The sequence below is a fragment of the Phaethon aethereus genome, assembly GCF_964289735.1.
Source record: "Phaethon aethereus genome assembly, chromosome: 5".
Classification (NCBI taxonomy): Eukaryota; Metazoa; Chordata; class Aves; order Phaethontiformes; family Phaethontidae; genus Phaethon; species Phaethon aethereus.
The window spans coordinates 58570678-58583467 of NC_138579.1; the positions used below are offsets into that span (position 1 = coordinate 58570678).

The 12790-nt window shown below is 41.4% G+C and overlaps 1 protein-coding gene across 1 annotated transcript in view; it reads left to right on the top strand.

Annotated features, from left to right (window-relative positions):
• The window catches only part of TUB (TUB bipartite transcription factor), a gene marked incomplete at its 3' end in the record, with an annotated part of 153598 nt that extends 141047 nt beyond the window's left edge, over nucleotides 1–12551 (top strand). The window contains exons 6-13 of the mRNA XM_082000814.1: nucleotides 1080–1151; nucleotides 2068–2189; nucleotides 3089–3280; nucleotides 3860–3972; nucleotides 5082–5196; nucleotides 10357–10455; nucleotides 10868–11039; nucleotides 12418–12551. Of these exons, the coding sequence (XP_081856940.1) occupies nucleotides 1080–1151; nucleotides 2068–2189; nucleotides 3089–3280; nucleotides 3860–3972; nucleotides 5082–5196; nucleotides 10357–10455; nucleotides 10868–11039; nucleotides 12418–12551 (1019 nt within the window). The remainder of the gene's footprint in view (nucleotides 1–1079; nucleotides 1152–2067; nucleotides 2190–3088; nucleotides 3281–3859; nucleotides 3973–5081; nucleotides 5197–10356; nucleotides 10456–10867; nucleotides 11040–12417) is intronic.
• Nucleotides 12552–12790: the final 239 nt, after the last annotated feature.

Genomic DNA, 12790 nt, shown 5'->3' on the forward strand with positions numbered 1-12790 from the left:
TTAAGAAATAATGCTTGTGATTAATGAGCATGTGATTAATAATGGGTGAGTTCTACAGGCTTTGAAAATATCTGTTGACCTGTGAACTCGGGCCTCCCTTGCATAACCAGATCCTATTGAAACTTTTTGCTGTTGTGCTGTGTGGTGTATGTCCAGATTGAGGGAACTGAAGAAGTGGATAATGAGACCATTCATGGGGCAGCTGAGTCGAATATGAGCATTGCATATGCTTCTGTTTTACACTCGCTCTTACTACTCTGGTGGTGTTTCATTATCCAATGCGCATCTGGTTTCAAAAGCTATTTGAAAGGGATGTGCACTGAAGTTACTGGAAGCAGCAATAACGTAAAAAGTATTTAAATGCCTTTTTTGGTGTCTTTTTTTTTCTCATTCCATTCCAAAATTTGAACTGAAGAAAACCATTACCGATACTATCTTTAATGCTTTTATTTCTGTACATTGTTTTGGTTCAGTCTCTGCTTGTTGCAGACCAAGCTCACATTCCAAAAGACTTAAGCTACATGAAAGTCTCTATGCGTATCCCCAGAAGTCCCAGAAGAACAGTTTAGAGAGCCTGAGAAAGCTGGTAAGGACAGACTGGGCACAGGGATTTAGGCAGAATTTAGGCTATCTGAATATGAGTCTGAATACTTTTTTCAATTTTATTGAACAAGTATGTGTGTAGAATCTGTCTGTACCACTTGTGTTGATCGGTTCTATGTTTCTGCGTGTTAGAATTCAAAAGTAGGGCACAACCACATCATGCAGGGCACATCGTGCACGGAAGGGTTTCTGGCACAAGCTTTCAGCATGGATGATGTTTCCTGAAGCCCTTGTGATCCAGGGCTTTTTGACTTTATTCAAAGTACCAAAAAAGAAGGCGGCAGCAGGTATAAGCAGGTAGAAGGTGAATTTAATTGTGCACAAAGATAAAATGTCCATAATTGAGAATTCTGGCAGCAGCATTATGGCCCCATCCAGTAAGCCTTTAGCCTGTGCGGAGTCCTGTTGGCAAGTTAGGCTTGTTCACTCAATTAAGGGTTTGCAGAATCAAGCCCATGGATTTTTTCCTTTCCCAGATCCCCATGCAAATACATCCTGGTCCTCTTCCACCTCCCAATCCAGTCTTGTCGCCCTGGATCATGTTCCTGGTAAGTACAGGAGGAAAAAGTTAATTATGCCCATGCTGCTTGGCTCTGGAAATCTGTATTTCATTTATTCTCTGCACTGGACTTACCAATAGTGGAAATTCTGGACCAAGTGTTTTATTTTTTTAATTCTTTTTTTTTGTTAGGAGAAAAATTTTGTGTAGTTACCCTCTAATATGTGGAACTTAGAATTTGAACCCGAGTGCAGGGTGGCTTCATCTGCATGATACTCCTTGAAAAACTAGGCCTGGCAAATGTCCTGCCATTGATGCTTTCTGCTGCTAAGTCCTATTTGACATTCAAAGTCGTGTTTCCCTTTGAAATGTCTGAGGTTTTGAATTCTTGTAAATTTTTCAGTGCTGTAAGGCAGTTCCTTTGGCCTGGGCTGATACTGTTTTTCACATGAAATAAATATGCATGAGAACATTTCCTTGATGTGAATGTTTCTTCTCAGTCTAAGATCTGCTCTTCATCCGATCACGTAGGAACGGTTAAAAGCGTGCTGTAGAAGGGCTCCTATTTTAATTGTTCAGGTTTCCAAATGGCTGTGATAGGTTGTCCACTCAGCTCCAATTTCAGGTTTAATATTTTGTGTTGTGTTTGAGGTACCTGATTGGATTAAGAAGATCTGACTTTAATTCCTAACTGGATATTGCTCCTGTATCGCTGCATAACTCGATCCTCTCTCTGGAGTGGAAACCATGATGTTTCCTTTCTCATTTGCTGAAACATTTTGGCTCCTCAGGGCAGCTACTGTCTCACCCACGTATTTGTACACTCCTCGCACAGCGCACGCCCCTCACGCCGCCTCTCACCTGCGAGCCTGGGGGTGCAACAGTCTAGTAAGCGATATTTTACAGCAAGTGTGGACAGCTTTAATGTATTAGTATTTCATACAAGTGCATGGTTTTCTCCTCAGGCATTTCAAGCAGCATGAATTTTGATGAGGAAGAGGATGAGGAGGATGAAGACAGCTCCAGTTCTTCACAGTTAAACAGTAACACCCGGCCTGGTTCTGCCACAAGCAAGAAATCCAATAAGGTAAGGGGCGAGTGCCAAAGAAGGAGCACCCAGGCTTTTACGTGCTGCGTGGTTTCAGAGTGCGGTCAGGGTAGGCCTGGCTTTCTTGTTTTGTTGTTAGTATGCACTAGAGTATCTCCAAGGTGATCTACTGTGATAGCTCTCAGGGTTCACAGGAGCCAGGGATGAAAAGAATGACTTGGAGAAAAGAATAGCAAATATTGTCCGAACTTGAATGAAGAGAAAGGTAAACAGTAAATATTTACCTTTCTGCCTCTTGCAGATGCTCAGAGGGATCTTTTGTTTCTATTGCCTTTTTCTGAGCCTTTTCCCACCCTGTTCTCACGGTGCTGCTACCATCGAAACTTAAAATAAGACTTTGGCTTGTTCAGATACTCTAAATCACAAGCTCTTGCTAAACCAGTTGACGGTGCCCCACTCTTCTGTAGACTGCACTGACTTCTCATTTCTGTTATATCTATCTAGCTTAATCTGTCTGTTCCCAGTCCCGTTTCTTCCTTTCATCAAAGACCACCGCTGTCCTCGGGTATGGCCTTCCTGCAGAGAGCAGTGTGGTGAAACGGGAAGGTGTGAGCCAGGGCTTGCTTTGTGACCTTGCAGCACTCTGCTTGTGCAGCCGCCCTGTTCTGCTTTGCCAGGGGTGTCCACACACTGAGCAGCAGCGGCACAGGGAAGTGCTCCCTGGGCCTTTGGTAGCCAAGAGCTTGACCTATGGGATGGGGAGAGATCCTTAGCTGGATAAGCCGCCTTCAAGGCTGCTGAGGAATCAGAACAGGGAGGACAGTGTGTCCCTTGTATTTATTTTTTTCAAAGTGCAGCTTCTATCAAATGTCATCCCTTTGTACTTAAAACCTTGTAAATCAAAGTCAAGGAAACCTGAGTTTTTCTTACTGTTTTAGGAAGCGGCCTCAGCCCCCAGTCCTTCCACAAATGAGCCTCTCATAGATGTCGATGACCTGGAGGAATTTGCCGTAAGACCTGCTCCGCAGGGAGTCACCGTCAAATGCAGAATCACAAGAGACAAGAAGGGAATGGACCGAGGGATGTACCCTACTTATTACCTCCACTTGGAAAGGGAGCATGGTAAAAAGGTCATAAAATAACTTGAATGGCATACCAATTGCATCTGAATATAAAAAATTATTAAAAGTCTAAAGAAGTCTTACAAAGAAAATATGATCTTATATTTTAAATATATTTTCACTTTCACTGAGATCTGCCCTACAGTCTTCCAAAAGCAAAACAATAGTATTGCTTTGTTCTACTGCGTTTTTTTCATATGTCCAATCTTTGGCCTCAAATAATCCATGCATGGCACCTTTATGTGACAGTCAGCAGTTGGGGCTGTCTGCATTCTGTGGCCTGAAAACCATCTATTTTCAATCCAGCTGGAAGAGCCAGAGCAACTTAGAATGAAACATTTAACAAAATAGATTGAATTTAATTATTTAAACCATAAATAATGGACTGAGTGGTTGAGAAGTCACTTTCCCTTTACATATTTTTATCTGGTTTTGCTAAGTCCCCAGAGACCTTCTGTTAGTTTGCTAGTGATGCTGGAAGACAGAAAAATTGCCTATGGTTTCCACTTATCAAAGCAGGAAGTGGTGTGTGTTAACCCCTTTGGCATTCTAGTTTGTTTTTTTTTTTTTTATTTTTACACTGCTTAGGTATTTCTGTTAGCTGGAAGGAAACGAAAGAAGAGTAAAACCTCTAATTACCTCATCTCCATAGACCCAACTGACCTGTCTCGGGGTGGAGAGAGTTTTATTGGAAAACTGAGGTAAACACTGATACATCTAAGAATTTTCTTTATATAATATAAAGTTTATTGGAAATTAAGAAGCCTGCAAGCCACTATGACCCCCTTAATTAGAGGCTTGACAACATCATGTGATAATGGTCTTAAAGTGCACCAGTATGCAAGGCATGTTTTCAAAACGTCTCAAGTACTTACAAGATCACATTTTATTAAGAGTCAGCAGAACTGAAGCTCTTAAGTGCTCAAAGGCCAGATTCTCAAGGGTGTACAAGCACAACTTACCTTAATGGGATTTTCAGAAGTGCATGAGTAGATTGTGCCTAGCCCCTATTGATATAAATACCTTGCAATGGAAGTTCTGTCTGTTAGACAATCTGATAATCTCTTTGGTTTTGCCCGTTTCTTAAGATCCTAATTAGAGTTGTTTACAAGTAGTGGAATTCTTTCAGAGCCACTTGTTTCTTTTCTGTCTGTCACCCCATCATACATCAGTCTGTTGATAGCTGCGTGGAGCCTCTCAAATGTATGTTTAGATCATCTGTGCCTGAGGAAAGGGACTGTGCTGCTAATTGCCATTTGCCTGTGTGGATCTTGGAACTTCATGCGTTATTTATTACAGTGCAAACACAGAATGAGGATAATGTGGTTTTAGTATGTTCTGAGTTGTATTTTGCGCTCGTTGGTGTGATTTCCATTTAAATAGGAAAGACTGATCTTCTTTATAACTTTATGAAAATCACTCTCTGTATTCTAATAGAGTTAGTAGTCGGATAAGAAAGCAGATAGTTTTGTAGAGAGTAAGCATATTCTAAAAAAACAAGCGAACAGACAAAATACCCCCATCTGAGTGTCTCCTTATTGCTTTCTTGAATTCTTACTAGTTTGCAAGGTGTCATGAGGAGTCTCCAGTGTAATGATAACGGACCTTTAGTACGCTCTGCTGTACTGTACCTTTACATTTTTGTTATGGCCTTTACTCCAGGAATCGCCATTTAGTTGGGACTAGAAATAACAACTATTTGTACTTGATATTAGCTGTCTTTCCTCTGGGGCTGCAATGCAGTAAAGGATGGATGTCTCGGGCAGCATTACTGACAAATGGTGATTGGATTTTCCACTTTTTTTGATAGATCAAATCTTATGGGAACTAAGTTTACAGTTTATGACAATGGAGTAAATCCAATGAAAACAACACCAAGCCTGGAGGCGAGTATCCTGCGTCAGGAGCTAGCTGCTATTTGTTATGTAAGTACTGCTCACAGGCAAAATATGCAAGAAAGGGCAGTTCAGCTTCTGAAATAGCACACTGAATTTCCTTCTCACTTATGATTATGTAAATCAGTATTCATACTTCGATGTTATCAAACAGATGATCTTCACTAGAGAAACCAGGAAATTCAGTGGAAAGTAGAGGTGAAAAACGTGCGCAGAACCAGGTTCCCAGTTCTCACTTTTGGTCAGAAGGTGTTGGAGCTTTTTCGTAACCCTCTGGAAGGGATAGGATGCTTCACAGCCTGCAGCCACCATCCAAGGGAGCCTCCTGAATTGGAAAGAATTGTGCACATGGAATTACTGCACTAAAATATCATAATTTGTAATGGCATTTTGGAGGAGGCCTCTCTGATCCAAAACACAGGTAGCTGGACAGCTAGGTCCGCAGCAGGGGCTGAGGGACTGGGATAAAAACTCTAAAACTCCTTTTTACCAGGAAAAAAACCCAAACAACCCCCAAACAAAATCCAAAATTCAATTGAATGAGAGAAAACAGCCTCTTATAGGACAGTAAATAGCATTTGTCAGGGGCAATGCAGACAATCAAGGCTGTTGTTTCATGATTACTGGATGACTAACTTTTTTTGGTGAGAGTATTGTTTCTGTCCAGAAATCTCTGGGCCCAAGAAACTCTTCCAGTCAAAATTGGTACATATGCTACTACAGAAAGTTTTCTGTTTTCACAAATAAAAAACTTCTGACAAAAATACCCAAGAACCACTTTTCTGGAAAAGTTCCTGCCCAGCTCTAACGAGGATGCCCGGAGCTCCGTCAGATCAAGGGCCAACCATCCCAGCATGTACCCTGCATATGCACGGAATACATTCCTGGAAAGGTCAGCTTCAGGATGCGGGGAGCAATGCATCTGGAAGCTTTTGGCACATGAAGAGGAAAACAGAGAACTGTCCTTTCCGTGCAGAGTGCTGAGAGCACTGAGGGGTAGCAGTATTAACTACTAACGTGTTCTTTTCCTGCTGCTTAGGATGCAGTTTTTCTGTGACTATAGTATAAATAGCGTGTTTGTTCACATGTGGTATTACTCAGGCATGTGGCTTACGGTTGCAGACAGACACACGTATCGCTCCATTCCTATTGGATTTGAAAATTTCTGAGAATTTCAGAAAACCCAGCTAACAGGATTTAACAAGATAGTCCAGGGTTTGATGTCAGTTTAGAGTTCGACTGAGGTTTCAGTGGGAACTTAGGAGAACTTACATATTTAATAAAGGTAATTTTTCTGGTTTGTATAGGAGGGCACTCCCAGGAGCCAAGCAACTAATCTTCTGGTGCAAACTGGAAATACAAGGAGAAAACAAAGAACAGTTTAGACAAAAGTTATCTATTGAAAAATTTAGGCATTGCTTGTATAAGTCAACAACGACATTTGAACCATTAACATTACCAAATAAAAAACTCAGTTGGAGTCAGCAGAGGAAATTAGAAGAGTTAGTGTTGGAAAGAACAGAACCATGGCCACTGTTTGGAGAATATGGCTAGGATCAGCTGCTTATCTATGTCTATTTTGAGATCAGCAGTTTAAAACTTGTACATTTGTATAAGAAAATGACTCATTCCATTGATATTTTGATATTCATGGAGAAAGGCAGCAGGCTTGCAGGTATGCTATGGCCAGAGGACAAAAGGAAATCAGAATGAGATTTCATTACTAGTCAGGTTTGCTAAAGTGAGATGATTGTTCCTGGCTGCAGCAGAACCACAGCAAAGAATGCCAGAAAGAGCACTCCTGAAACACCCTTGCCCTAAGGTAACCTTTTAATTCCCACCTTGAGATTTTTCCTCCAGCAAAAACTACAGTAAACAATACTTTGGAAGCACCACTATGCCTCTCACTCTCTCTTGGCTCATCCGATCAAGTACCCATCTGGAGAGCAAGTTGTACCCGCTTCCTCCAACTTACTGAGCCTGACCTGCTGAACCGTCTCAGCAGGTCTAGTTTTACAGGCAGAAGCTGGTGACGCATCTGTTGTTAACTGGGATAAACGTGGTGAGAACTCTCGTCGTGGAGCTCACCTTAGGGCAGGCTTCAAGCAACAGGAATAAAGTTAGTGCAAGGACCAAGTTTTGTCAGGTGCTGTTAGCCATTTTTACTCTCCCTGCTGATGGCAGGCAAGCGTATTAATAAACTTGCAGCAGCACCTAATGGCTGATTTCAGAATCGCTTGGCAGAATTTATTGAGAAGCAGGGAGGTGTAACTGTACCAGTTGTACCAGGACTTTCTGTGCCGGATTCCTTTATCTCCGTAGTATCTCACAACTCAGTTTGGATCAGATTCTGCAGGGAGGGAGCTCAGCTGATACTCTGAGGTGTGACTCAGGTTTCAGTAAAGCAATAAAACTACGTGTTTCTACTCAGGCCTCAATCACTTGCATTGTGCTCCAATGTAATGGGTTCTGTGGTTTGGGCTTTCGATGGAGCAGTAGTTTCTACAGAATATATTAATACAGCTGTGTGAATCAAGTCCAGAAAGGGAAGCAGCTGAAAGAAAATTGGGGTAATTAAATCGTGACTCTCCTGGGAGCTGTTGGGATATACACCTTGCCACTTTCATCATGACAGCGATTGCCACCATGGCGAAATGCTTACAATAATTTTATGAAGGTATGTATGATTTTAAACGCAACTCTGCGGAGAGGCTCTGTGTTCTTTCAGTCCAGTTTGCAGTGACACACGTTCACAGGAGTGGCTTGCTGGTTCGGCTAAGGCAGGGAGTGCAGCTTCCAAGCAACGCTGGGCCAAGCCCCCGGCTGATTTAAGTGACTGGCATGCTGGTTGAGTCAACAGGGCTCTGCCAGCTAACAAGCCTTATTTTGAGTTCGTATGTAAACCAAGACTGTCAGTGGCGTTAAAATGGTGTGAAATCAGAATTTGGCATATGTTCCCCTAATAATGCCATTTGTAGTCTCAAATTTAGACGTGCAAAATAGCGGAGGAGGGATATAAAAGAGAAACAGGGAATGAGACAGGAGATAAGGGGAATTAATTTATCTTGGGTGCAGGTAGATGGGAAAGGTCTGCTCTTAATTAAAGCTCCTCTTTTGTCCCTACTGTTTTCCTCATGTATTCCATGGTTGTAGAATTTCAATTCTGTACCTTGATTTTAGCAAAAGGGTAGCATTTACCAGTAAAACATTTGATATAATTGGTGATGGAGGTAATGTGCAACTAGAAACCATTCCCTTATCATTTGGCAGAAGTATTGATTTTAGAGTTTCTGAGTAAATCCAAAGAATCTAGTCCTGTTTTTTCAGTGACAATACTGCTTATTGGGAGGGAAGTGATTCAGCGCTATTATTTAATTTTGCCTTGAACAATGTCTTCAACCAGTCAGCATCTAAATTAATTGTGTATAGCATAACTGCAGCTTGATGAGAAGAAAAGCTTGTAAGGCATTGCAGAGAAGACCAAAATCAATCATCAGTAGTTAGTGGAAAATAAGCATAAGCATGAACCTTTTCTTGGAAATTGTCCTCTGCTGTGCTGAGTCTCTCCTGCTTATAAAATCTGCTGGCAGTCATTTTAGTTTTTGAGTCTCACCATGATGCAGAACCAAGTATGTGCTTCCAACTGAACTGGTAGCATTGGTTTATTCTGCCAAAGGCCATGATATAAGTGATTCAGAAAAGAAGTAGAATCTTCCCATTAATGTATATAGTTATGAAGATATATGAATATACTTCGATTGCTTTAAGAGTATTCGGTAAGTCAGTGGAATTTTTCCTGCATGGATGAAAATCTTTAATGAGTTTTGTAAAATCTCCAGATGGTTTGTTGAAACAACCACAGTTATTTCAAAGGTCTGATGGATGACAAAACGGCACAAGTAAATTTTGGGCGGGTATTTTCAGATGTTTCCAGTGAGTTGAGATATGTGGATTTTGGCTTGTAAAAGTAGAGATGTTTTAAAAAGCTTAATATTCCTTAAAATCAGGACACTTTTATTAAGTATATAAAAGCAGAGATATCTGAATATGTCACTTCTGAGTGCCCCCGTGGTAGAGCCACACCAGCTGGAGCCGTGGGGGTGTCCAGTTCTTGGCATCTTGTGGTATGCCACTGGGAATAGCGCCAATGGGAATTTCCTTCCTGAGATGCCTTAGGGTGTGTCCACAGCCCTTCACTTGGGAAAGGTAGAGGAGAAAAAACGCATGCGACTGGGGAAAAAAAAAAATAGCACAAAACATGAGGAGATGGACTTTCAGAGGTGTCACTGTTTCATTTACTGGAGTTAATGCTAAAATAGCGATCAGGTTTTACTGAGTGGGTTGGAAAACATCGTCCTTTACTTTTTCTATTTCAAAAGTAGACGACGACTTACTGAAATATTTGGCCCCAGTTTCCTCTGTGGAAAAAAGAAAGCCTCAGATAAAAATACGACTTTAGGCCTATTTATTTTTCAGTGGTTGTGTTTTGAGAGGATAGTGCAATACTGGCACACTTTTGTGCAAAGCTGGTCAGAAAGGCATCAAATCATGTTTAATGGAAGAACTGGTATTTTCCACGGATTTGTTTTTGCTGCCCATGTTATTTCTTTACTTTCCCTGCCTTCATAGCTCAAAAATTTGCATTCATGCTAATGTGTTTGTTTTTTACCATGCTCATCTCTAAGCATAACATATCTGAAGACTTTGAAAACCACAGCACTGCTAACAGATGCTCTTACTGGCAGATTCTTCTTGTTTGCTTTTGTACTGGCTCTGGAATAAATGGAGTTGGTCCCATATATTTAATTTTGTCTCTCATCAAAATGTGTGACTGCATTTTATGATTTTTAAATTATAACTACTTTATTTTGGGATCTAGCAGTAGCCAAGCAATCTGGTTAGTTCATATCCTTTTTTAACAAAGGGATTTTTTTTTTTTTAATTGTATTAAGGTTGCTGGCAGACAATGCTAGGAGTGTTTTTGGAAACCTCACTATTTCCATTTTTCCTGTTGTTGGAGCTTCTAAGACAAAGCTCGAATGTTTGGCAGTGCCAGTGAAGGTAGGAGTTTCAAGATGTTTTTTGAGTTGATTAACAAATAAGTTCCCTGGGCTGCCACTGTGTCTCTCTGTTGAAGAAATTAACTTTAAAAATACAGAACATCATGAACTCTTTTCTAAACATTTTTAGGAAACAAATGTCTTGGGGTTTAAAGGACCTCGTAAAATGAGTGTGATCATACCAGGAATGAATATGGACCACGAAAGAGTTTCCATCAGACCACGAAATGTAAGTCATACCATCAACCAAAGATATAAATTATTTTAATTCTTTTTCAGTTAGAGTTGGGGTTTTTTTTGCATTTCTGAAGACTTAGAGGTTAAAAAAAGGGGTATTTGAACAATTGCAGAACAATTGGATGTGTGACTAGTTCTGTGACTCGCAAAAGCACTACAAATAATAATGTATTTTGACAGCAAAAGATACAACTAACCTTTTCCAAGCTGTGGAATGGACTCAATTGCACCTTCACATTAAGATTTTCAGAGTTATCTGTTTCATTTGATGATGCTGTTTTGAGGGTTGAGGGTGATGGTTTTGTCTTTGGGCTAGGATTTATGAACCTTTTTTTTGGTATGAATTTATTTCTTGTCTTGTAAGTGTTAAACTGAAGTCTGTATCTGTGGTGTGGTGTGTGCAGGAACATGAGACACTCCTTGCAAGATGGCAGAACAAAAATACAGAGAGTGTCATTGAGCTGCATAACAAAACGCCAGTCTGGAATGATGACACCCAGTCCTATGTTTTAAATTTCCATGGTCGAGTCACGCAGGCCTCAGTGAAAAACTTCCAAATTATTCATGATAATGATCGTAAGTATAGTGCTCTGGAATGTGTAGAAACAGTACTGCATACACAGCCTGGCGGTGATTCTGCCCTTGCTGAGCAGAGTTTAATTTAGTTATGTGGGTCCAACATGTTGCCTTGTGTCCTTGTGTCCATGGCCTTGTGGTCATGACATTGATGCAGGTTGGGTCTTTAAATGCTCGTGCTTGAGACGGGTGATGCTGCTCTGTGCTACGTTAGTTTTCTCCCTTGGCTGCCCGGCTTGTGAACTGAGCAACAGTTCAGAGCCGTTTCTGCTCTCGGAGCTGCAGTACTTCAAGTCAGCGGGACCGCGGGGCAGTATTACCCCACTCAAGCACTTTGGGGTTTTTGTTCACTCTGGTCCCCACACACTGCCCAGCTGGAGGTAGCGGCAGTCAGACCAGTCCTGCTGCACATCCACTTTGCCATTACTAGTGTTTGCAGTGTTAGCCCTACAGAACACCCTGAAAATGTCAGGACTGCCTTTCACACCATCACTAGGACCCTCCCAATGTGCTGCTTTCTGCCAGCAATGTACAGCCCCCTTTTTTTTAAGCTTAGGTACAGTTGTTGGAACAGGGATAAAGACAAGTGCTCAAGTCGAGTGATTCTGCCCCACCTTACGCTCACTTTAGGCAGACTGGGTGGGTGCCCACTGGGGCAGTGGGTGCTGGAGCGTGCTGGGCTGCACCAGTGCCATGCTTAGTCTGCAGGGGAGTATTGGAAGCTGGTGAAAGTGGCTGTTCCAGTCTCTGAGAGCAACACTTAATTTGACGCATCGGTGTATGCATTTGCTGCATTTTATAAGGCGAAAAAATTACACCTGCTTCTGCAATTAGACATTTCAAACTGTGAACGAGGCTGAGATTTTCTTTTGCTGACAAAGAGTACAAAAAGGAAAAAAGTTGAGGAAGAATTTCTGAATATGATAAAACAGAGACATGATTAGATCTAGATCACAGTCATGCCTTCTCTTCCCCTGTTGTCCTTGCTTGTCCACTTGTCTGAAGTGAAGTAGGAATAGAATTAATTGGTTCTTGGTACATGTGAAACTGGCACTAGGTCTGTATAAGAGATTTGAGCCTTCTATACAAAAGCAATTTTCTCTCTGTGCTTGCAAAACCCACTTTTTATCTGTGTAATTTTTTTCACAGTAACAAGTCTTGCAATCCTTTACCACTCAACTGTTCCTCACTCAAGCTATCCTTGCTTCTCCTGATATCAGCACACCCACTTGCATGAATAAGTGTGGGAGGTTGGAGTGAGCATGTTTTGTTTGTATTTTGCTGAACTGGGCCAGAGAATGGTGTTGAATGCATACTTATCTAGTAAGGGCTGCAAACAAAAATAATGCTTTGTCACCATTTATGACCTTTCTTGCAGCTGACTATATAGTGATGCAGTTTGGCCGCGTGGCTGAGGACGTGTTCACCATGGACTACAACTACCCAATGTGCGCACTACAAGCCTTTGCTATTGCCCTTTCAAGTTTTGACAGCAAGCTGGCTTGTGAGTAAAGGGGCATGGGTGAGCATCCTCTCAAAGGAAGCAGTTTGCCATATGATACCCAACTCCTGCTGGTGTCACGGTCCATACTAAACAGGTCAGGGAAAATGCAGTTGTGGAGGACCGCTCTATTGCTGAAGAGAAAGTAAAAGGAATCTTCTAAAAACGCAGGACATTCAGGAAATAATATTTTCCTTTTTTTTCTGTCATATTTTTCTGGAAGTGGCATCAAGTTTGTGTAAATAGAAGT